This window comes from Oryzias melastigma, linkage group LG14 (genome assembly GCF_002922805.2).
Source record: "Oryzias melastigma strain HK-1 linkage group LG14, ASM292280v2, whole genome shotgun sequence".
Classification (NCBI taxonomy): Eukaryota; Metazoa; Chordata; class Actinopteri; order Beloniformes; family Adrianichthyidae; genus Oryzias; species Oryzias melastigma.
Window position 1 is genome coordinate 26,795,204 of NC_050525.1, and position 25,940 is coordinate 26,821,143.

The 25,940-nt window shown below is 37.8% G+C and overlaps 2 protein-coding genes across 2 annotated transcripts in view; one reads left to right on the top strand and one right to left on the bottom strand.

The window, feature by feature from the left end:
- The window catches only part of LOC112142061 (aquaporin-11), a 3,848-nt gene extending 1,608 nt beyond the window's left edge, over positions 1 to 2,240 (top strand). Inside the window, exons 2-3 of the mRNA XM_024265302.2 lie at positions 350 to 466; positions 985 to 2,240. Coding sequence (XP_024121070.1) covers positions 350 to 466; positions 985 to 1,091 — 224 coding nt within the window. The 3' untranslated portion in view covers positions 1,092 to 2,240. The remainder of the gene's footprint in view (positions 1 to 349; positions 467 to 984) is intronic.
- Positions 2,241 to 3,096: 856 nt separating this feature from the next.
- On the bottom strand, positions 3,097 to 22,733 carry rsf1b.1 (remodeling and spacing factor 1b, tandem duplicate 1; the record flags this gene model as incomplete). Its single annotated transcript, XM_024265894.2, is given in 16 exon segments — positions 3,097 to 5,244; positions 6,395 to 6,574; positions 8,973 to 9,196; positions 9,264 to 9,477; positions 9,690 to 9,757; positions 11,034 to 11,137; positions 11,223 to 11,277; positions 11,507 to 11,586; positions 11,663 to 11,767; positions 12,880 to 13,164; positions 13,240 to 16,235; positions 17,879 to 17,997; positions 18,163 to 18,368; positions 18,733 to 18,825; positions 19,225 to 19,316; positions 22,624 to 22,733. Coding segments are annotated over 16 exon segments (5,461 nt in total), but the record flags the coding sequence as incomplete, so codon positions are not given.
- Positions 22,734 to 25,940: the final 3,207 nt, after the last annotated feature.

Consider the following 25,940-nt stretch of genomic DNA (forward strand, 5'->3'; position numbering starts at 1 on the left):
GGGGGGGGGGGGTATGATTACAAATATATTTATAATTTTTTTCTTGTCAAAACTGAGTTTATTTTCTATTTAGCTTTGTAATAAATTGTAGGATGTCTGCAAACATATTTTTAATGTTCTGCTATAATTTATTAAAAGACAAAAACCAGGAAAGCATCAGTCTGAGAAACTAAAAGTGGTTGTTCTTATGATCGAGTTTTTTATTCCTCTGAAATAATAATCTGATATATTAGTTCTTTACTGAATATTTTAGCTCAACGACCCAGTAAATAAACCTAAAAATAGACATTTTTTTAATCATTTTTGTCTTTAAATAACTGAAAGGTTTAATCTCTTGTGTTTTTTGCAGCTGGAAACCTTTCCGGAGCAGTGTTTAACCCCGTCCTGGCCTTCTCACTGCAGTTCCCCTGCAGTGGTCACTCTTACCTGGAGTACTGCTTCGTCTACTGGCTGGGACCTGCTTTAGGTGAGGGGCGGGGCTTTGAGCCCACCTTGTTTCAGGTTGTAGCCTGGGCAGCTGTGGATTAGCGTTTAACACTCAGACAGCAGAGAAGGTGAATCAGGTCCTCTAAATGTTTTCAGTAAAAACATGCAGGTTGTTATTAAAAAAGAAAAAAATGTAAGTTAGTCTGTAAATGTTTTTGGCATCAATAAAGAGACCTAAATCTTGTTCACAGGATTTCTTTCACTGAAACATTTTTTAATTATGTTTTAATTTTTTGCAGTTTTTAAATGATACATTTTACTTTAGAATATGAGCAACAATCAGAATTTAGAGGAAGATTTTTAATCAGTTAAGCAAAAATTTATTGCAGTGAAACAAGAAAAAGCTTTTATTTTTGTAACCGCATTTTGTTAAGGGAACTTTAACAAGCTTTCGGCAGGTAAAATCCTTCAGGAAATGTGTTTTTATCGTGACAACCTTAACTTTGTGTCGGTTTGACTCACCTCCCTTTGTAACCTCCCATCCTCATTCATCTGCAGGCATGGCGAGCTGCATCCTTCTCTTCGAGAAAATCCTCCCCTTCCTGTCTGGAAGGAACGCCGCCGAGGCCGACAGACCCGAGGTCCGGATGCAGAAGATGCAGTGAGAGTGGATGGATGAGCAGTTTCAGTGGGATCAAAAGGGTTGAATTCTTATAATAATTGAATAATTATGTAAATATTGGTTCTTTAGTCCAACAGAAGCACAATAAAGCTGCAGAAGGAGCAGTTCACTACATAACACTCTTATTATTTTAAATAGAAATATCAATAAAAAAAATGTTTTATCCCACTTTAGAATGAAAACGCATGCTTTTACTTTGAAAAGCTGGTGTGGATTTCCTCTCAATGATCAAATGTCTTTTCTCTGTTTATTTAAAATATGGGAATTTCCTGATTCACAAATGTCAGTTATTATTTTTTTTACATTTATTAAAATACTAAAAAGAACTTCAGCTTCCTAAAATTGTAACAAAGAAAATTTAGTAGCCACTTTATTATCCATTTATTATTTTACTTATTTTGAAATTGATAAAATATAAATAGTATAAAACATGAAAAAAAACATCTAATTTAAATGAGAAAAATCTAGAAATGCTAACATGATTGAGTCATAGGAGCTGACGAGCAATATTTTCCACAAACTTTAAAAAAATAAACTGTTAGATTAATATTTTAGGCTTCAGTTTTTAAGTGAAAGAATATATAGTTTAAATCAAGAAAATGTAAGTTTTTAGAAAACTATGGAAAAATTATCTTAAACTAAGCCAACAATTAAATATTTGGTATTAAAGTGTATTTATGTATTTATATGTTTCTATTTACAGCAGGTGTTTTACCTGTAAAACTTTAAGTCCAGGTGATGTCACACATTCACATTAAAGATATGTTTGCACAAATATTAACAAAATCCTTAAATCTATGAACTTATATTGAGCACATTATGAAAAGGATTAGAACTGACCTCAGATTTAAGGTTTCTTTCTTTGATCGTTTGATTTTATTTTAAAGGCCCAAAACCGTTTTAATTCTTCTTCTTGATTTCTCTGTTTTGCTGTTTGTCTGGTGGATATAATTCTGTGAACACAGAGCTATAAGGAATCAAATATGATGCACAGGATCAATAAACAAATGATTGTATTTCTATACAAATGTTTTTAACTTTTATGGCTTAATCTAGGAGTAAACTTTTTACTGTTTGTAATTAATATAAAGTTGATGTTTTATTGAAAATCTAATAAAAAACATTAAAAATCTATTTTTTTGGTTGCCTTTTCTCTTTATTTTTAAATGTTATTGTTATTCTCCTCACTTTGAATAAACAGCATTTAAAAAAATTAAGCAACTTGATGCTGATTTTTCAACTTTTACAAGAGAAAATAATATTCTAATTTAATGTATCACATTTCTGGTGTTAATAAAGATTCAGAAATAAAGACGTTTACCAAACATCCATGAGATCTCCTGTGGGTTCAGTGATGAATCCTCTCCACCTCTACAAGCTGCTTATATAACCTGATTTCTGCTCCTTTCCAACATTTGGACTCATTTAGCTGAAAAACTGAAGCTCCTCTGTTCATCTGAATCCCATTTAATCCATCAGCAACGCAGCAAAGGTTAGTGACGACACACGGGATTAAGAGAGGTCCGAAGTGTGACGATCTCATTTCTTAACGTAATTTATAAATATATAAAAATATATTAACTCAAGTAAATCGATAAATTTTTTTTTAGAAAATAAAATACAAAAAAAAAAAAATTCTGATTTTAATACATTATGCTATGGACAATAACTAAGAAATATTGTGATAAACTTGGTGGATGTCAAAAACAGTTTGTTTCACTTCACAGATTTTATTGATATGTAGGTAATAGTATTGTAGTGATAAACTTATTTAGGCTAAAACCAAAAAGATTCCAAAACAACCCTTTCAATATGGCATTAATGTCGACATTCTGTAGGTATAAAAAGTGGATTTTGTCGTTTCAAGTTCATCATTCAAACTGCCACAAATACGAGTATCACCGCCCGATCGTAGCAGTCAGGTGTTGCAGGGATTTTTATAATTTCTTTAATTTTAGCGGTAATAAATATCAAATGAGTTTCTAATAATAAAGGAGAAACACTCTTGTAAGTCACACCCCTAACTTACTGTGAACAGTGTGTCCTTCCATGGAAGTAAACCATCATCCGGCTTGAAGCCCATTTTATTATGACAAATGTATAAGATCAGATCCATAAGAAATGACAGTAAAATTAACCAAAATGTAAGAAGCAGACAAAACACAGACGATCGACTATGACCTAAACACGGCGAACAAATGTACCATGAGGTAAACATGAAACCATCAGTCATTCCTCATCTGGAGCGGATGGCGCTCCGGACTCCTCTATGACACGTAGTTCTATATTCATCCCTCTGCAGAGCAGATTCAGTCTTTATTTTGGCCTCGGTTTCCAACCGGTCTGATAAATAGAAGTGGTTTCTTCTCCTCTGTGAAGACCATGCTGGAGGAATTTACACCATATTTTTACAAACGCGCCTCCCGTTTCCATGGCGCCCAACCGTCGCGGCTTCCCTTTCGTCCGGCAGTGGGCGCTTACCTGGAGAGAAGAAGCAGGTCCTCCACCTGTCTTCAGCACCAACACATCTCAAGAGAGAAATCCCAACATGCTAACATTGTTTTTGTTATAAAACCTGTTCCAGCATCTCTACAAAAAAAGAAAAAAACAGTTAGAAACTCATGCAATCCAAAGAATTGCCCAATATACTTTTTGATTACAAAATGCTTCTATATATATTACAGAACAAAAATACAGATATATATACACAGACTGGGTTCATCACTGATGTCCATTATTTTCCTATTTCTGTCCCAAACTTTTTATATTCATGTTCCGGGGTTGAAATGTGAACAGAACCAGGAAATTTGAAGAAAAAAAGATGAGGAAAAACTCCACGTCATTTTATAGTTAAAAAAAAACGAAAATGTACATTAAAAAATACGACACTTTACACTTTTTTTTCTTCAAATAGACAACAAATAAAGATTTAGATATACAAAAAAATACACTGAAAAATGTAAATAAGATGCTAGACGAGGAGTTCCGATTGTTTAACACTGGTGCCGCGGGTTTCTGATCATTTTACAAGTATACAATATACAAAAGCTACTCTAGGAATCAGGTAAAAAAGTGGAAACAAACGCAGGTTGGTCACACATATATACATTCTCAAAGGGCTCCGCCCCTTTGGGAGGAGGACGGAGGCGGGAGAACCCCAACATGCAGGAAAGGGGAGCAGCAGCAGCAGCGCCCCCTGGTGAGACGTTAGCTTATCAAAGGAAGTGTGTTGTGACTTTCATCTAACACCATGATTGGTTCGTTGGAACCCACGAATGACCGAAAAAGGGGGCGTGGCTAACTTGGCTTTTAATACTTTGGGAAAAAACGACTCGTTTCAGCGACTCTGATGGATGTAAACTTGCTGAATTCTTCATGGAGGTTTTTTAAAAGTTAAGGTGGAACTGAACTCTGGTGAGGTTCTCCACAGAACCGGACGTCGTGGAATGATCGCAGAAGTTCTGGCTGAGGGAGAACGTTCAACGGGAAAGTTTGGCAGCAGAAGTTCCAATGACACATTGAGGAAAAAACGGCGTGGAAGTGTTTGTGGGCGGGATAATAAAGTTACGCAATATAAAAATACAATAGCACAAAAAGAAACGGATTTTACAACTGTTCGTTATTGCAGACGTAGTCCACCAGGTCTGTGACCCCCAGCAGGTCGTCCTCGTCGTCCTCCTGCGAGGGCAAGTCCGTGTTAGCCAGACCGTTGGCAGCGGCGGCCGGCGTGGAGCCGGCGGTTTTAGGTGGCTCCTGCTGAGCGGCGGCGGGGGAGGGTCGGCGGATGACGCCGTCCTGGCTCCGCCCCGTGCTCTGTCCGTTTGCAGGCTGCAGCTCCGGACTGGAGTCCTCCGTTCCCTTTGAGGCGTCCTCTGCGGCCTTCTTCTCCGCCGCCGGCTTCTTCTCCTCTTCCTCCTCGTCGTCGTCGTCCGAGTCGATGCGGTTCACTCGTTTACGAACGGGTCGGTCCTCCTCTGATGAGTCGTCAGAGTCGCTATCAGAGTCGTCGTCCTCGGACGCTCGCCGCCGTTTCAGCGCCAGACGTCTGCGCCGCTGCCGGGAATCTTCTTCGGAGGACTCCGCCTTCCTCTTCACCCTGTGATCCTTCGCTTCGTCCTCAGAGTCTCCGAAAGTCGCTGGAGATGGAAAACAGAAACGGTCACCTGCTCGTCCGATCACTGTTTACTCAAATCACTCTCAGAAATGTTTTTTTTCATAGACTGTATATTGACTGAGAATCATTCAAGCTCAATATTTTCTTCCTTCAGGGTCACAGATGAAGAGGAAGTTGCTGTCCATGGTGCTGAAAAGACTCAGGAAGAACTATAGACCACAAAATCATCAAAGTTCATAATTTTGGGAAAATTGTTTACAAAAAAATTTCACAAAAACAACCAGCAGATCAACCATTGACTGTACATGAGAACTGGACTGAGTCAGTGTGATATCATCCATAGAAGCTCCAACCTGATAAAGTCAACTCAGTCGCCATGTTGGAGCCAGGCACCGTCAATACGCAGTGATTGGTCCGAGTCAGTATGAGTCATCGTTTCTATGGCAAACACTCTGGCCAATCAGGAGGGAGCTTGTTGGAAGGCCACACCCTTCCTTTTGAAAGTGGCCAAAATCTGTCAAATATCTTGAACGTTGGACGTCAGGACCAACAGACTCCACCTACAGTCACTGAAATATCTGATTGGTCAATTTATAACTTCCTGTCCTTTTTGGAACACAAGGGGGAGGAGTCACTCAGTCCAGTTCTCATGTACAGTCAGTTTCAACCAAATACTTTCAAAGGGCAGAAAATTCAATCTAAGAGTTTACACGAAAATTAAGCTTTTGAATTCATATTTAATCTGATAAATATGATTTATTCTTTTTGGTTATAAAAATAATTCTACATAAAAAGTTATTTAAATCAACAAAATCTGGAACAAAATTATAAATTCTTATTCTGAAAATGAACACATTTAACCTCCCAAAACAAAATGTTTCTAAAAAATTTTTTTAAGGAACTTAAATATTTAATATCACATTATAAAGATTATTTCAATTCCATTAATCGGTTTATAAACCAAGTATCAATGTTTGCATATCATAATTTAATTAACAAATTTAAAATAGATATATATTTGAAGAAGTTTGCTAAACTTTCTGTGGAGCTAAATGTCTTTTGTAATTTTTTTTTAAACAAAAGTGATGTTTGTGTTTCAGCTGATTTTGTTAAGACTGTCATGACTTCATTTGTCCACCAGATGTCACTGTTTTACAGAGCAGAAATCAAACCTTCACTGCTGGAGCTGTCCTGGCGCCGTCGGGGTTTGATTTTGGCGCGGTTGGTTCCCGCCTGAGAGCCCTCGGACTCGGACGTCTCGCAGTAGTTCACCTCCTTCTTCAGACTCCGCCGGGACCGCCGCCGACTCATGTCCAGGTCGCTGTCGCTGTACTCGCTGGAACCCTCAGTCACTGCGAACAACAAGGACACGGGTTTATGGCGCTGAGAGGCCCAAATATCAACAATAAAATACTGTTTTGTATAGGAATTATTAGAAAAAATACATAATTAATCAAGAATTTTTCATCAAACTTCACTTTGAATCACATTTAAATCACACATTTAAAAGATTATGACATTAATTTAAACTATAAAGCAGGGATGAAGCAGCTTAGTGATGATAACTTGAGACTATTAAAACATCAAAAACATTTAAAGAATCCTTTTCTATCAATTTATTGATCCTAAAAGGAAGGGAAAGTTCAGTTCTTGGTTTTATGTAAATTCTGAAGACCTACTCTGATGAAAACTGTGTTTTTACCATGTCCCTCTAGGATTTTTCGAATGATGGTGGACATATCTAAAGAAATTTAAGCTTAAAACTGCATTTCTGAGTATTTATTTTTTTAATTTAGTGTAAATCAGTTTATCTTCAGGGTTGGTACACTTTTGTAACAATGGTTTTCCATAACCTTTTACTGAATATCCTAACTAAAAATAAACACATTTCAGTCAGACTATTGTAGTTGGTGCCTCTAAATCAAACCAAGATATATATATTGATACTAGTGCTGTCATGTAACGACGTTTTTCTGAGCAATTTATTAATCATGACCCGTCTTTCATTAATTAAATTTATCTAATTTTAATTAAACGTACTATTTGTGGTGAAAAAACTAATTTTAAGGTATTTTCATTTAAAGTTTATATCGTGTTGCATATAAAGATCAAAATACAACAAAAAGTGGATTCATTAACTTTTTTATCATAGCAAACTTCTAAACTTTACTTTTATAGCAAATTCAGAAAAAATAAAATTGAAAAATTTAAAGAAAAATTTTAAAATTTAGAAAAAATAGGAAAAAATTCAAGTGAAAGTTAGAAAAATAATGCATGAAATTTTTTGTGAAAAATAGAAAGAAATTATAGTAAGAATTAGAAAAAATTATGGTCAAAATAAAAAAACATCATAGTAAATATTTTAAAAAATATAGTGAAAATTAGAAAAAAAATGTAGTGAAAATTAGAAAAAAATATAGTGGAAAAATGATTTAAGTGAAAACTAAAGAAAAAAATCAGTAAAAAATTAGAAAAAAATTGTTAGTCAATATTAAAAAAGCATAGTGAAAATTAGAAAAAAATACAACTAAAATTAGAAAAAAAAATTATAGTGGAAACTAGGAAAAAACTATAGTAGAAATTAGGAAAAAAAAATTGTGAAAATTTTTTGGGTGAAAATTAGAAATAAATTATAGTGAGAATTAGAAAAAATATAGTGAAAATGTGAAAATTAGAAAAAAAAAAGTTAAAATAATAAGAAGAAAATTATACTGAAAATTAGAAAAATATAGTGGAAAAATGTTTTTTTGTGAAAATTAGAAAAAAGGTGTTAGTCAATATTAGAAAAATTATAGTGAAAATTAGAAAAAAATGATAGTGAAGTTGACAAAGTTGACCACACCCACAAGGTAAGACAGACTGACTGCTTTACCCAATATTTTCATAGAGATTAACTCACAAATAAAATAAACAGTTTTTACTGGTCAGTTCTTGTTGTTAAAGGTACATTTAATCGGCATGTCGTTGCATTTTACAATCAATGTCAATAGTTGAAATCGCCGCGTGCTGAACTGATGAAAACTTGACCTGCTTTACAGCAACGTAAACTCCCATCATAGTTTACATTTATATCTCATGTTACACTATTTTATTTTATTATTTTTTTTGCATCCAAAATATTACAATTTTATGACTTTTCCAAAACTTTGTAGAACATTTCATGTCAAGGACCTAGAAATCACATTTTCACTTCCCCAAACTTTTCCATGTTTTTCACGACTGTACAAGTCCTGTATCTTAACTATCGGGGATAAGAAAACTCTGAAGACCCAGCATTCTAGCAGCATTTGAACACATCACTAATGAATGAATCTTTGAGACGTGAAAGAGTCTCACGTCAGATTTGTACGTAAATGTGGCTCTGTGTGTATACGGCGATTTGGGAGTATTTTTTATGGATTTAGTTTTAAGCTGTTGTGATTTAAAGTTGTGTGTGTAAATTGTATTTTGCTATTTTTGTACATGCGAGTACATGAAGTTACGCACAAAATGTACGAGTTTCAAATAAGTCCTTTGAGACTATTTTCTCTCCATAGCTTTGTGTTTTTTGATGAATATAAAACAAAAAAAGAACAAAGAGGCAGGGATCTGGTAGCATGTTTGCTAACTCGGGTTAAATGAGTTTTCCACAAACACAAATATTTTCTTAACATTGAAGTTTGTTCAGCAGAGAAGCAGAACTTTAAACTTTAATCTCCTGAGGAAAAGAAAAGAATCCCAGACAAACTGAACCTCCTCGTCTTCATTTACCGATTTCATCTTCCTCCTCCTCGTCCGTCTCCTCCTCCTCGTCGTCCGAGTACCCGCGGGGTCTGCGCCTCTTCCTGGAGCTCCGCCTGCGTGGCTCCAGCTTCCTGCTCCTCGACGAGGAGTGATTCCTCCTGCTGCTGTTGCTGCCGAAGTCGCTGTTGTTGGAACCCTGATCCGTCTCTGCTTCCGACTCGTTTTCCGACACCACGAACTCTTCCTCGGAGCTGAACAGAGGGAAGCGGAGGTCAGGACAAACGTTGGCGTCGGGTCCGGTGCTGCTCCGTTCCTCACCTCTCACTGATGCAGAACTCGTCCTCGCTTTCCTCCTCGTCCACCGTGCTGTCGCTGTCCAGGTCGTTGAGGCGCCGGCGCTTCTTGCGGCGCTGGCCGGCGCTGGGCCGGGGCGGCCGGCCGTTCTCTTTGCCCTCCTCGGCCTGCAGGATGGTGGAAATGTCTTTTCCTCGGTGACCCGTGATGTTGGCCATGTCTTTACCTCGACCCGCTCCTGGTGATTTCACAGCCACTTTTAGTGCAAAATACTCAAAAATATTGCATGTTTAGATAAATAAAAACACATTTTTTAATAAAACAAAATGTAAAAAGTGAGTTTCTGATTTGTAGAAACTAATGAAAAAAAGGAAAAAACATAAATGTGTTGGTTTAATAGAACAGGAGCTTCAAAAACGTCTCATAAAAATCAAGTTTTTATGGTTTTACCTCCACCTTCAGCCTCTTTGATGTCTTCCTCGATGGCCTCCTCGATCGCCTCGTCAAATTCATCAAACCTGCAGAACACAGAAGGAGCTAGAATCAGGATCCTATCAGCAAAGATGGGATCTGTGGGAGGGAAACGTCCTCCATGACCATGAACGCATCATCACCTCTACCATAAAAGTCCATCAGGTGAAGAAGAGTTTATTCAATGCAGATGATTTTTATTATGATTTAAAAATATTCAGTGATGAGTAAAATCTACAACTTCATTTTTTGCAATAATTATAGATGTTTTAAGGTTGTGAAACTCCTCACTACACTTTATTTCTGAAATGTTCCTCTTATTTAAACTCTAGAAGTTTAAACTTTCATAGAAAATTAAGTCCAGGATTAGATAAAAACTAAGATCTGATCACCATTTGAGATTTATGAGGAATTTGTCAAACTGAACATATTCTGTACAGCAGACACAGAGGAGACTAACTGACGAGGTCTACAGCCAATCAGGACGCAGAACACAATACGCTGGAAGAAATCAAATTAAAAAGAACACAAAATTGAACCAAAAAAATGTGTGAGACCATGAAAGGTGAACTCCAAAAAAGTTCTTCCTCCACGTCAGGAACTATCACTTTGTCCAGGAAGGAGTTTGCATCCTTTCACACTAAGAGACATTTGGTTCAGTTATTTATGTTATTTATTTATTTATGTTTTTATGGCCATTTCAGTGCAGTTTTTTTCATTTTTATATGTGTTTCTATATGCAACTATTTTAACTTCTGTTACTTTTGACAGCAGCAAATACAAAGTCCTTTCAAAATAAGAGCCACAACCCATCAGAACGAACCTGCTGCAGATTTAAAATGGAAGAAAGTCAAAGACATTTCCTATCGTTATGACTTGATGCACTTTCATCCTTTTCTTTTAACTGTGATAGAGTAGACTGACAAAGAAAAAAAAAAAAAGAAGAAAGACCTAGAAAGGATTTTCCCCTATTTTTATGAAGTGGGCTGAACTTTGTGGATTGAGTGAATTCAGTTTCATTCATTAGAATCTAAACTGTCTCCTTTTCTGATTTTAGCTTATTTAGATTCAGGTAAAATCTTAATTTGGGATTTATTTTAGTTTTTTAAACCTGGACTTACATTTTTTTAAATTAAAACTGGTTTAAAATTCAATCCCAGGTCTAGCTAATGTGTGACTCAAACACGATGAATGCTGGTAAAATCCAAAACCACAGATTCATGAAGCTCATCAGTAATGAAGGTCGATTAAATCCTGAGCAGCGTAGCAACATCTCAGCTGGTTTCAGACCAACGTCGGTTGACCTGAAGCTGCTACACAGACCTGTAGCTGATGGTTTTCTTGGCCCTGGTCGACCTCCGACCCCAGCCTTTGCTGCGCTTCTCCTTCTTCTCCTTTATGACTATTTCTGGCTTTTCTTCTTCCACCTGCAACGAATTCAGAGTCTAAAAATGTTTCCAACATTCGCAAACGACTCGTCCTCATGCGATGACGCGCTCAGCGTGGACTTACAGAAGGCGTGATGATGTTCTCCAGACTGATTCCCACATAAATCAGACGCTCTTTCCTTCAACACAGAGCATCCACATGGACTTCAGGATCAAAAACATCTCAACTTTTTTGTGATCACTGAGACAGAAATACACATTTTCTTATAGAAGCAGCAGCGAAACACTTTAACAAAATAACAAATCTGATAAATAAATGCATCAACCCTCCTGTTTTCTGAAGAAAACTCATTTTCTAAAGATTCTTTTTAAGTTCAGAATGTGTTTCCAAAAGGGGCGGAGCTTTACCTCCTCTCGGCTCGCTCCTTCTTCTTCAAAGCGGCGTCGAGGTTTAGCAGCTGCTCCTCGAGTTTGTCGCAGAGCTGCTTCTGCAGGAGAGACCAGAAGACGGTTTCAGTTTGTGTCACGGATCGCCTGAGGTTGTTTCGCCGCTCGAACACCTACATGCTGGCAGGGCGGGCAGAACCACTCCCCGTCGGGGATGACCATGAGCGGAGGTCTGAGGCAGGCTGTGTGGTAGCCGCTGTCGCACGAGTCGCAGAGTAAAATCTGGAGGAGAGACGAGGAGACACTAGATTATCACAGCAGGAACCGTTCTAATGGAAACACATGACAGGAAGTGGAGCTCAGACAGAACCGGCTGGTTACTTAATCACTTCAACGCAGTAGTAAATGTTTAAAAATGAAATATTTAGACCTAAAAACTGGTTCCAGCTGCTTTTGTTTTTTATTGTGTTTCAATCCGGAAGTTAAGATTTGCTCCTTAGATGTTTTTTCTATAGATCGACAGGAAGTGGAGCTCAGACAGAACCAGCTGGTTACTTCATCACTTCAACGCAGTAGTAAATGTTTAAAAATGAAATATTTAGACCTAAAAACTGGTTCCAGATACTTTTGTTTTTTATTGTGTTAAGTTAAGATTTGCTCCTTAAGATGTTTTTTCTATAGATCGACTCTTTATTTCAGCTCCCATAAAAATGGGTTCATTTGCTTTTTTAAACGTGCTTCAATCCGGAAGTTAAATCTTTGCCTTATTGGATGTTTTTTTATAGATAAACAAGTCAAATAAGATTGTCAAGTTGAGTTCTTTGTTTCAGCTGCTATAAACGTGGTTTCATATACTTTTGTTTTAAACGTGCTTCAACCTGGAAGTTAAGATTTGCCCCTTGGATGTTTTTTCTAAAGATAAACACCTTTAGAACCGAGCGTGTTTGCACAAGCGCTCTTTGAATTACTGTCATTTCTCAAGTTTGCTCCATTTGAAAAATTCCAACAGTTTCCGAAAGCGGATACATTGTACTTTATCGTCAATATTGTGTCAATATGGTAATCTTTAGGGCTGTGGATCGTTGCTAAGATGGACAAAATAGTCCAAAATGCCAATTTTTAAAACTTTAAAACCGTAACTTTTTAACATAATTATGTTATAAAAAGTCAGGAATATTATTCCAGAATAAATCAACTTAAACTTTAAATAACTTTCAATATTTTAGTCTCCATAAAAATATATTTTGCCAAAATTATACAAGTTAAAAATAAACATCGGGTCACAATAAAATAAACTGATCTGGAGGGCCGGATCCGGCCCCCGGGCCTTGACTTTGTTAAAGGTGAAATACGTTTAAGCTCCAAGTGAAATAAGTCGGTAAATGAGGACTCACCAGCTCTGGGTGGTTTGGAAGACCGCAGTGTTTGCAGGGGTCGTCGTTTGGAGGTAGATCATCGTCCGTGGACGTGGAGGAGTCGGAGCTCCGCCTCTCTCGGTTTCGGTTCCGCCTCTTCCTGTTCAGCTGAACCTTGTAGTCTTCGTCGCTGTCGTCCTCCTCCTCGCTCTCCTCCTCCTCGTCGGAGGACTCCTGGTCGCTGTTCTCCTCCTCGTCTTCTGAGGTTTTCTTTCTCCGGCGGGATCTGGTGTTGCTCCAGCACACCCGCCGCCTCTTCCTCCCCTGAAAGAAGACATGGAGGTTCGGGTTAGGGGGTTTGGGGCTGTCTGCTGTGGTGGGACGTTCTTTTGGCCTTACCCTGGCTTTTTGCTGGCCCTCCTGCTCTGGTCTTTTCTCTTTAGGTTTCTTCTCAACCGTTTTTACCTCCTCCTCTTCCTCTTCTTCCTCCTCCTCTTTTTCGTCTTTCTGCGGCGTGGAAACCTTCTCTGGCTTCCTCTCTTGAATCTCCACCGCTTTGCTCGTGGGTCTGGAGATCCTCGGCGACCTTCGCAGACACATCCCTGTGTTCGAGTCCGACTCGGAGTCGGCCAGCCGCTCCTCCCTCTGCACCTCGGCTTTCCTCCGGTGGGCCGGCTTTCTTTTCCGGGGAGGCGGAGCCTCCTTCCCGTTGGCCACCTCCTCTGCTCTCTTGTCTTTGGAGCTTTTGTCGGTGTTGTCCGAGGATTCGGTTTCCGGGTCTTTGCTCCTGGTTCGGGCCTCAGGCTCCTCCTCCTCCTTCGTTGGCGTTTTGCTTCGTTCCTCGTCTTCTGGCTCCTCCTTTTTATGGACTCCGTCTGTAACTTGGTCTCTGGAAGGTTCTTTGCTGCTCGTGTCTCCTGATGAAGGACGCTCTCTGAGTTCAGGCTCCTCCTCTTTTTTCTTTGGTGGTTCAGCCGTTTTTTCGGCCTCCGCAGTGATATTTGTGACCTTTGCAGGGCTGGACGGTTCGTCTTTCTCCGCAGGAGTCTCCTTCATCTCCTGGAGGTCGGAGTCGATCTGAGTCTGTTCGTTCTCCGGCAGCTTTTTGAGGTCGCCTTTGTCGCCCGATCCTCCTGCTGGCAGAGAGTCACCTGTCTTTGTGGGCTCGGGCGTCGCACCGTCGACTCTTTTCCTGGACTTTTCTGGCTCAGAAGTGTCTTTGATGATGTTGGACTCAGATTTGTCTGTCTCCTCGATTTCGTCTGATTTGTTTTTGGATTTTTGATCTTCTGGTGGCTTCTTGCTGGACTCAGATTTGCCCGTTTTCCCTTCCTTGATTTCGTCTGATTTGTTTTTTGATTCTTTATTTTCTTCTGGCTTCTCGCTGGACTCACTGGGTTCCAATTTGTCCATTTTCACCTTTTCAATTTTATCTGATTTGTTTTTTGATTTGTTATCTTCCAGTTGCTTCTCAATGGGTTCAGCTTTGTCTGTTTTCCCTTCCTCGATTTCGTCTGATTTGTTTTTTGATTCTTTATTTTCTTCTGGTGGCTTCTTGCTGGACTCGCTGGGTACAGATTTCTGTGTTTTCACCTCCTGGATTTTCTCTGATTTGTTTTTTGATTCTTTATCCTCTGGCGGCTTCTCTCTGGACTCAGAGTTGTCTGTTTTCTCTTCCTTGATTTCGTCTGATTTGTTTTTTGATTCTTTATTTTCTTCTGGCTTCTTCCTGGACTCACTGGGTTCAGATTTGTCAGTTTTCTCCTTGTTTTCATCTGATTTGTTTTTCGACTCTTCCAGCAGTTTCTCGCTGGTATTGCAGGGTTCAGATTTGTTAATTTTGACGTCCTTGTTTTCGTCTGATTTATCATTTGATTTTTTATCTTCTGGCGGCTTTTCGCTGGACTCACTGGGTTCAGATTTGTCCGTTTTTACCATTTCAATTTTTTCTGATTTGCTTTTTGATTTATCTTCTGGTGGCTTCTCAATGGGTTCAGATTTGTCTATTTTGACCTCCTTGATTTCCTCTGACTTGTCGTTTGATTCTTTATCTTCTGGTGGCTTCTCGCTGGACTCAGATTTGTCCGTTTTCACTTCCTGGATTTTCTCTGATTTGTCGCTTAATTCTTTCTCTTCTGTCAGCTTCTGGATGGACTTGCTGGGTTCAGATTTATTTGTTTTCACCTCTTTGATTTCATCTGATTCTTTATCTTCTGGTGCCTTCTCAATGGCTTCAGATTTGTTTGTTTTCACCTCCTGGATTTTGTCTAGTCCTTTATCTTCCGGGAGTTTCTCGCTGGACTCACTGGGTTCAGATGTATCTGTTTTCACCTCCTTCCTTTCGTCTAATTCTTTCTCCAGCGGCGGCTCCTCGCTGGCGTCCAGCCTCTTCACTTCCGCCGGATCATCAGATGTTCCTCCACCAGCCTGAGCTCGCGGCGTTTCCTTCGTGTCCTCTACCGTTTGGCTCCGTGGAGGCTCCGATTCTTCCGTTTTCTCCTTTTCCGTGTTTTCCTGTGAGATCTTCGATTCCAGTTCTTTGGAGGCGACTTCATGATTTAAATTCAAGTTCTTTGATTCTGTTTCTGATGTTTCTTTCAGAACTGGAGTTCTGTTCTCATTTGGTTCCTGTTTGACGACGTTTGCTGAGCTGTTTGTGTCTTTACATGAACGAGTCTCTCCTGGTGTAGAAGAAGATTCTTCTCTGTTTTTCGTTTCTTCTTGAAGGCTTTTCCTCTCGTCGTCTTGATGCGATGTCACTTCCTGTTGGGCCTCTGCGGCGCTCCCACCGACCTTGCGGTTTTGCGAGCCGTCCTTCTCTGCGGCCGGAGGAACGGCGTCCTTCACAGCGTCTTGGCGCTGCGACGTCAGATGCTGAACGTCCCCGTTCACATGGTCGCTCAGTCTCTGGATCTTCTCGGTGGAAACCTCCTTCTGGTGGCAGACAGTCGGGTTTTGAACTCCTATCGAGCCGTTTTCGCTGAACTTCATGCCGCGTTTCTTCAGAGGGATTTTGGCCTCGTTCTTCAGGGTCTGCTGGATCTCCTCTGAGCTGCTCTTCTTCGGCTCTTCCGCTTTCTCCGTTTTCACGGTCAAAGCGGTCGCCTCGCACGTCGACGTCGCTTCAGTCGAGTTTGATTTAACGTCCCACGCCTCCGCGGACTCCTGCTTGATGGTCTGCGCCTCCACTCGGATGTTCTCTGAGGAGACTTCTGCCTCGGCTTTGCTTTCTACGACGCCGTTTAAAGAGGTTTTGACCTCGGAATCTTCAGGTTTCTGCTCATCTTTCTGTGGCGATTCTTCGTCGCTTTTGGACTTTGAAGAAATCGGACAAACGTCCGTCTTTGAGTCTTTGTGTTCTTCATCCGACGTGTCTTCAGTCTTTTTAGCATCACCTGCAGAAGATGAAAATAAAGTAAGAATGAAGTTTGGAGGGGTTTTTTTCCCAAAGAAAAAACACATTTTCATTTGCCAACACCAATCATTTTTTAATTTCAGTGAACATCAAATCTCTTTTCTTTAAAATAATATTAAATAAGTAAAAGTGCCACAAATCACAAAAGAGGAGTTTGTGGTTCATCTGAAATGTCTGAGATGATTGAAAGTTCTGGTTGTTCAATCAAACCAGAACTTCTTCTTTTCTTACATTTTTCCTGAAATTACGTGAACATTTTAAACTTAATTTTAACAGTAATTGGTGTAAATGTAACATAAAAAGTAACTAAACAGATAAAATCCTTAGAAGATGAGTAAAAGTATTGTTTTTTTATCATGAATCTACTCAAGTAATTTTAGGATGCAGTGAAGCTGCTCGTAAGAGAAGTATTCATAAAATAAACTCATTAGGATCCTCCACTGTGGATGACTAAACGATAAGTTTTTTTGTTTTACTTTCTTAAAGACAAAATGAGAAAAATTACAAATGGATTTGAATTTAAGACATTAAACATAACTTCATAAACTTTTCTAGTTTAATAAAAGTTTACGTAAATGTGATTTACAAAGCTTTATCATTTAAAGTTGCCAAACATTTGCATAAAAACTGTTCAATTATTTAAGTAAAGAACCCTTTAAACCCTCTCAGGGCCAAATTAAGTTTTAGTAACAGAAATGGGTTTGTTAAAGTCCCATTAGTTGTCAGACATGTAGGTGTGTGAAATGTGTTCTCCGCATTTGATAGTTTCCTCAGGGGAGGGGTGAGCTGCAGACACAGGAGCACTCAGGAACCATTTTGTGGTTTAACCCCCAATCCACTTCCTTAATGCTGAGTGCCAAACAGGGAGGCACTGAGTCTTTGGTATGACTCGGCTGGGATTTAAACCCACAACCTCCCAGTCTCAGGGCGGACACTCTACCACAAGGCCACTGAGCTAGTGGTAGTAATAGTATTTTTTTTTAAATATTTGCTTGTTTGTTCATTTTGGGTTGCAGCAATTAAGAAAAACAAACAAAAAATTTGAAAATGTTAAATAAAATGTAAAAATTTGGGGGGAAAAATAGTGGTCATTTTTGAGTTTGTGGATTCTTTGTGGCTAAAGTACAAAATACAAAAAACACTGAAAGGAAAAATAAACTTATAACTCCAAAAACATAAAAAAGGTAAAAGGGACAAAGGATTGTGGGAAATGTTGTCTTCTTTTCACTCTGGCTAATTGCCAAACCGAAGCAGCTTGTAGGACTGACTCCCCCACAGAAAATGGTTCAGCCCGTTTCGTCTGATCTGGATTCAGATGATTTGATTTAAAACAAGAATCCCTTTCGGTCATCCACAGATGATAACTACAGTTAATTCATGAGAAAAATGATTTCAAAATGTGTTTAGCCTGTCTGCATTCATACCAGAGTTCACCTGCAAGTGAATGAAACTGGTTTTATTTGGTCCGCTCGAGTCGAGCTTTCACTCTGATCCAACAGACGACAATCGGAGGGAACAAAGGAGGGAAAAACGGCACAGATTCAGGATTCAACCGCAAAACTCGACCAATAGAAAACGCCCTGATGCATTTTCTAAATGTTTGTTATGCTGGGATTCCTTCACCTTTGCTCTCGGCGTCTTTGTCCTCCTCGCCCTCAGCTTTCACCTCCTTCTTTTTAAACAGCTCCGGGTCAATTTGTGTTTTCAGCAAAGCCAAGACTTCTGCCAAGTCGTTCCGATCTCTGAAGAGGATAAGAGAAAACTTTAAACAAAAAGAAAAGGTTTAACCCATTCGACTCAGGAAATCTGTAGATCTGCAGGAGAAAGAAAACATTTTTTTAATCTTTTTTCTTTATATTCTCATTTGATTTCTCAGCAGCTCCATCATGTTTCGTCTCGCCGTTCACCTGACGATGCACTTCCAGGAGGCGCCGTCCAGGTCGTCCTGCTCCTCAACGTAAAGACGCACGTTGTTGTCCTGATCCAGCTGGAACCAGTACATCTGCCCGTCTTTGTCCCGGCCGATCGGCTGCAGCCGCATCTTATCCGGGTCCTCGTCGTTGATGGCCGTCTTGAACTTCACGTTCTCGTCAAACTGGCATTCGCACAAGAACTGGAGGAAGAAAAGACACAAAACAACTTATCGCACAAGAACTGGAGGAAAATGTTCACAAACAACATATCGCAAAAAACTCTAAAAACAGTCAATAAAGAACTTACTAAAAAACTGTAAGAAAAACAGTCAGTAAATACCTTATAGCAAAAAACAAAGAAAAACAGTAAATCATTTTTTGCACAAAAACTAAGAAAAACAGTCAGTAAAGAACTTTTAGCACAGAAACTGAAGTAAACAAAGAAACTTGTCACACAAACGCATAGAGCAGATAAGACAATAAACAACGTATTGCAATGGAAACATCGTGAGACGCTCAGAGGAAGTAGGAATCATTAGGAATCATTAGAAGTCATTCTCTCACCTTCAGAATTCCTGCTTTGCTCTCCATGGACATCTCTTTGTAGCCTTTCTCCTCCAGTTCCCACGCCCACGTCATGTTGAACTCCTGACACACCTGCAACAGGTTTCAGGATTACTGAAGGCTTCAGAACAAGCAGCGGAGACGAGCAGGTACAAATCCTGATGATCACAAGGCCTGAAGGTTCAGTGTACTGCTCTACGGTCTTCATAACACAACTAATGTTGTTGTTCTTTATAACAGTCCAATTTTTTTTTATTTGAATGAATCAGTTCTGCAGGCGCTCATCCACGCATGAAGATCGGATAATTTGACGGTTTTCTCCGCGTCCAGTTCACAGCTCATTGAGGAAATGCCGCCCCCTAGTGAGCAGCTAACAGAACTGCATGACTCTACAGGACAGTCGAGTTCTCTTCTGTCTGTGTTTCATCCAGAAAGGATTGTACGTGAACGCTAACAGAACCAGGTAGAGAACATTTAACAGGTAAACTCTACCTTGACGAGGTACTTCTCCCATCTGTCAGCGGTCACAGATTTGCCGATCTTCCTCAGCAGCTTCACGTGGAGATCAACCAGCAGCTTTGGAACTGAGAGGAGGAAGAAAGAGCAAAGAGTTCACTGAAAACAACATGTTTCATAAAAAAAGGCTGCATGATCACTCGTTATTATGATTATTATGAAAATACACATTTGACTGCAGTCATCTGAAGAAATGTCATACTTCAAATAAACTCCAAAACTGAGGACAGGATGGTTAAAGTTCAAACTAAATTTGTAGTTCTAAAAAAATGCCTAAAAGATAAAAAACTGAAAAAAAAGAAAATTTCAAAGAAATAAAAAAATAAAGAAAATCACACACAAAAAGATTTTTTTTAAAAGAAACAAAACTGTATCTTGAAAATTTAAAATTTTCTTTTTGAAAAATCAAGCGAGAGAGAAACCAGACAAGGAAACGTCTACAAAGCACATTATTCCGACATTTGTAGTTTACTAAAATAGAAAGAATAAAAGTATTTTTGATCAACTGAGAATTTATTGTAATCTGTAATAACCGTATTGAGTGTCTGTGATGCAGTTTTGATTATTTGTAGCAGATAAAATCAAATTGATTGTCTGGGATGTTTTGATGCAATTTGTTGATGGTCCCTGCCTGTCTCTGCAGCTTCACCTGCAGTAGGCGGAGCCTATTTAGCTAATAACTCCTGTTTAATCTGTTTTCTGCATAACTACAAACAAAGATCAACTGTTCGTCCTGCAGATGTTGTGGCTTTTGGTCACTTTCTAGGAGTAAATCAATTAATTAATTCATCCGAAAAAGCACAATATTTTTATTGAATACAGTAAGCTACAAACAAATTTTAAAAAATCATATCTATTTTCCAATATTTTCTGGTGCTAAAATATGGTTCTGATTTAATTAAATTGACTTTTGCTGAAAAGATGCAACATAGTTATTTAACCTCACCAACTAAATGTCTTTTACAAGATTTATTTTAAAAGAAAGTAGTTAAACTTTGTTACCAACCCTGACAAAATACATTAAAATATTAACGTTCTGATAGACTGTATATAATTAAAAGAAAAAAAATAAACAAGTCATTCATTTTTACAAAGTATATTAAACTTTTAGGATTGTATATATTTGTTCTGCAAAATAAAATAAAAAATTATTATGTAGGAGACGTTTAATAAAAATGTTATGTAACACATTCAAAACTGTTGTAAACCAGGAAGTATTTAAATGTTTGAAATCGAAAAACATTAACTTTTTTCCTAATTATATTTCTCTGCTAGAACTAAATGCAAAAACTGTTAATTAAACACATTTTGGGATTTTAATCTGACAAGATTCAACTTTTAAAGCTTTGACTTTTTAAAAGCACAAGTTGATCATTTTTACCACCACTATTCTTTTCACAAATTGCTATTTTTAATTATTAAATACTTGATAACTTACTAAGCAAAAAATGGCCAAATAAACATGAGAATTTGTCATTAAGATTGATTTTTTGTCATCACAAAAACAAAGTTTCGGCTACACATGATATTCCATAGAATGCACCAGAAATCTGCAGAAAAAATAAACCCAAGTCTTCATTATAACAGTTTCCTTAAAAATAAAAATTCATCCTAAATTTATAAATCTAAACTGCAACAACTTATAAAACAAATTGTCAAATCATTTGTATTGACTGTCAGACATGCACAACCTGTAACCACAAACAGCAATGTGGGGGTTTGGTGCCTTGCCAAAGGACACTTCAACACAAAGCAGAAAACTAACCTGCAACTTTCTGATCAAGGGTTGACCGCTCTACCCCTGCACCACAGCTTTTTTTATTTAAGATAAAACAAATCTGAGTAAACAAACTTGAAATGGATGCAGTTTGGAAAAAAGAAATAGTGTGTTTGTAGTTTAACAACAAAACCAAGAAAAATAGAAACTAATAAAAGAGTTATAAATAATAACAATAATAACTTATTAACAGATTTACTCACAAAAATTACATAACATTGTTTTTTTTGTTGAAACAGTCTATTCAGAATTAAGGAGATTTAGTTTGACATGAGGAAAAAAACGTGAGAACTTAAAGCAGCTAAAAACAAAAAACAGTTCATCAGTTTATTGTGAAGGAAAAATGGAAATTAAAAATGGATTCAATTCAACAAATGTTTTACTACAACACGATAAAAGTAAATATGAAAACTGTTAAATATAAAGCAGAAAAACAATATTCTGCAAATTAGAAAAAACAAACTATAAAACTACTAAATCAAATATAAAGAAATTTATTTATACAAACAAACCAAAGCCCATTAATTGGCTAATTCTAATACTAAAAACATAAATTCTTCAAATAAATATACCAAGAAAATGTAATAAAATTATTTATTTGAATGAATAAAATAATAATATCAAAGCTATTAACTTCTAAAAATAAAAACAACAAATAAACAGAGAAATAAACTGAAATTCATTCAGTTTTTGCTGCAACAGATTTCACAATGAAAAAGATTTATCAGAATTAATGTGTTTCTCAAAATTAAAATTCTCTAAATTTATAGCAGTTTAACATAGTAAAAAAAGGGGGAATGATTAAAAAAGGTCTGAGTTTTTAAATTATAAACTTTTTCGTTGGTGCTCCCCCTAAAAACAAAAACAGTTGTGTAAAAATAAATAATTACAATAATTATGTAAAACCAGGCAAAACTAAATTAGGAAGATAAATTAGCCCTAATTAGAAAACAAGTGAAACTAAAATTATTTTATGTCAACATTTACCAGAGGAATAAAAGTTAAATCAAATAAAATGACCCTCTATGTTCTAAAGCTACTCTGGAGATTTATTAGTTTGACCAACATTTTATTTTGAAAGTTTCGGCCGGATGCAGTAACTTCCACATGGGAAGTTTATGGAGGATGAGCTAACCAGTGCCTGGTAAATTATCCAAACAGTAAATAAAGTGCTTAATTTCAAGCCTGGTTAACTCACTAACGTGGTGAACAACAACTAACCTGAACCCCCAGAGGGTGTCCGGTGGAACCATCCCATTAAAAGACTCACAAACGGAGTTTTCGCCGCACATTTAACAGCAGTTTTGTTGTGAGAAAAGCAGATAAAGGCTGAAAAATTCAGCTCCATTCGAAAAAGCTAAAAAGTGACAGAAAACATCGAATATTTCGGTGAGATTTGGCTAAATGTGTGGTTTTAAAGTGTGCATGCGTGTTTTTCACCTCAAAGGAAAATTCCAAGATGTGAATAAATCGTATTTATTTAAACACGAAGGTTAAAAGAATAACACAATAACACACAAGCAGCTAGCATTAGCTCCTAGCACGTTAGCATTGTCATCTTTTCGTCCCCGCAGCAGCTGCATGCTTTTCCGCCTCACCTGTAGACGTGTCCCGCAGGTATCGCTCCAGCTGAGGAAACGTCAGCTCCGGTAAATCCAACAAGGCGCCGTATCGCTCCAGAAAAGAGCAAATTACGGCGTAATTTGGACACAAACCGGGGGAAGAACTCGCAGTTGCCGCCGAAGCAGCCATCTTTTCCACACCAGTGTCAATAGGGCCGGAACCAAATAAGGCACTTCCGGTTTTACCAAAATAAAAGTCATTGGGGGTTTTTGTGTGTGTGAAACAGAAAAAAGCTGCTGTAAAAAAAAGCATTTCAAGTCAAATATAACTACTTCCAAAATGTTGGACTCTGTCTAAGACAAGTTCATATAAAACAATATCTGTATTTCAATTAAGATAAAATATTTAAGTCTACAGCAGCAACTTTTCCAAATATAAAAACTGTTTTTTGAACCTGGCTCTACAAAGAAGAGCATTCTCTTAAAAATAAAATGAAAAATAAATGCTGAATCTTACCTTTCACACTTAATTTCAGTTTTTGACTGAAAAGAAAACCTATCTCAAAGCCAAAAAGATCACAAATACATGGTCATTTTTTTATTTTGTATTATTTACTTAACATAGAGTTGCGAAAGATTTATGTGCAGATATTTTCATTTAGCTGAAGTAGAAATATACTGTTTTCCAAAACTATTTTACCCAATGAGCATTCAAAACTGTCTAAACTTTGCAGATGCTCTGGGTTTTAGGCTAATTTTAGAATTATATTGTTTATTATTAAGTGTTGTATTTGCCATTTTGTTTTAGTCTCTTGAGCACAAAAGGTTAGTTTGATAAATATTGTGCTTTTGTTCCATTGAAATTTATTTGTGATCCAGAAACAGGTCAGATTTGTCCCAGAATTTGTCTTCTTAACGTGATTCTACTAAAAAATTTACAATGCTCAGTTGATGAAAGGCAGAAAATAGTACAAGACAAATTTCTTCTTTTAAGCAAAAACGAATTTAACATGAAACTTGTAGTTAATAAAATCGTACACTTTGAGGATTTTATGTAAATATGTAGTAAAGTTTTGAATTTATGACTTGATCATTTAAACTTTAAAAAAGATTACATTTATTTTTCTGCAATAATTAAACATTATTTTCTCTGAAGTTAAATTTATGGGAAAAAAATACTCTAAATACATCTTTTATTTAATTTTTTATAAATGTTTTGTTTAAAAAAAATAAATAAATGCGTGCTAAAAGTGGTTAAAAATAAATCAATTTTCTGGCTGAGCTCCACTGAACTCCAACGAAATGCTTAACAATTTTGGCCACTAGATGGCAGCAAAAACACATTTTCTGTAAACATTGGCTTTAAAGCGGTGCTGGTTTGAGGGCTTCAATAACGGGCCCTGATTGGGTCCTCCACAGCAGACACGTTTTATTTCTGTATTTTTTTCCTTTCATGAAGCATCAGAAACATCAGGAACACAAAATCATGACCAGATCACAACACAATCCTACATTTCAAACTCAAAGGATGGATGATTTCAAATGTGAGAATCTGGATTCTGTGGAGGTTGTAAACTGTGCAGATGCTCCACATCACATGGTGTTTGGGGACAGAGCCTCTGCTCTGACAGACTGAGTTGGCGGTTCCTTATTTTAGGGTGGACTGGAGGTTGTGCTACAACAGGAGGAGGATCCCACTACTCAGCCTCTCTTTGGGAAGTTGGCTCCTGGAGAATTCCGATGATAGTAAAACCTCTGAGATCAGATCAGTCTTAACTTTCTATGTTTTGAGGGCCGTACTCCTGGAATCTGGGGTCCTGGGTCCTCGATCTACTAAAGGTAAACATGTCTCTGACCAACCAGAGGAGTTTAGATCTTCCCATAGCAAAGCAAAATTTAAGATGAGATCTCGTTTCTGTCTCATTTACATCTCCCATGAATGAGAACTGTTTGAGACAAAACAGGTTTTCTCACTCTTCTCGAATGTTTCTCCTGAGAAATAAGTCTCACAGTGAGCACTGTCTGAGATCTCAAAATTCTCTCACAACTGTCTCTTCTCCAGATCTCAGTTAAGAGAAAGATGAGACGTATTTCAGCGTTCTCAAGTATGTCTCAATTTGTTCTCTTTACTTTCTCAGCTCTGTCTCAGTCATTTGTATGCATGGTTCGTCTGTTGTTGCTCAATAAGGTCTCAGTTTAGTCTTTTCATTGTCTCAGCAAAAAAGAAAAGTGAGACCAACACAAGTGCTCAAATGAGTCTCATTTCTTTCTTGCACATGATCAGTTTACAGAAACAAATCAATTATATTCAACTTATAAAAGTTGTTTATTCCTTACACATTTCACAAAACTCCTTCATATTTTCAAGCTAAAGTCAAACCATTACTGTAAGACCTGATGTGCTCAAAAGACATCTTTTTGAACTTTAAAAACATGAAATTTCAAGATAACATTGCAGCGTCAATTTAATATTTTTTTATTTTGACAGTTGTTTAAATTACACTTGGGATGTTTTGTTTTTGTTTTTTTTTCAGAAGAACACAAAGGTTTTAGATGCTGATCCACAATAGTTAAAAGGCACAATATAAGTGTAGCCTATATGTCTTGTAAAATATTTTAAAAATAATATTGGGACTAGGCTGCACGGTGGCACAGTGGTTAGCGCTCTCGCCTCACAGCGAGAAGGCCCCGGTTCGACTCCCGGCTGGGACCTTTCTGTGTGGAGTTTGCATGTTCTCCCCGTGCATGCGTGGGTTTTCACCGGGGACTCCGGCTTCCTCCCACCGTCCAAAAACATGCTTCATAGGTTGATTGGTGACTCTGAATTGCCCCTAGGTGTGGATGTGTGTGATTGAGGCCCTGCGACAGACTGGCGACCTGTCCAGGGTGAACCCCGTCTTCGCCCATCAGTAGCCTGGTTAGGCTCCGGCACCCCCGCGACCCCGAAAGGGAAGAAGCGAACAAGAAGATGAATGAATGAGTGAATATTGGAACTATAATATCGCATTACATTTAGCCAGTAGAAGAAGACGACGTCGCAGGGGAAAGTTCAGGAACGTTTTGCAAACAGCGACCGAGAGAAATGTCCATTTGCGGTTTAAGTTTTGTTCCAGCCACACAGAGATACACAGAGGTAAGAATTTTAATTATTTGGTTCACTGTTGCAAAGAGGTGAAATATTAACTCATTAGACCGAGTGGCCAATGGAATATGTACGAAGCAGTATATTGGCGCCTGTTCTACAAGTAGTTAGCGCAAATTACTTAATGCACTTTAATTTTGGCACTTTTAAAAAAAGTAATATTTCAATTATTTTATATATAGGCCTATGGTTTATTTTTAATTTGAAAAAT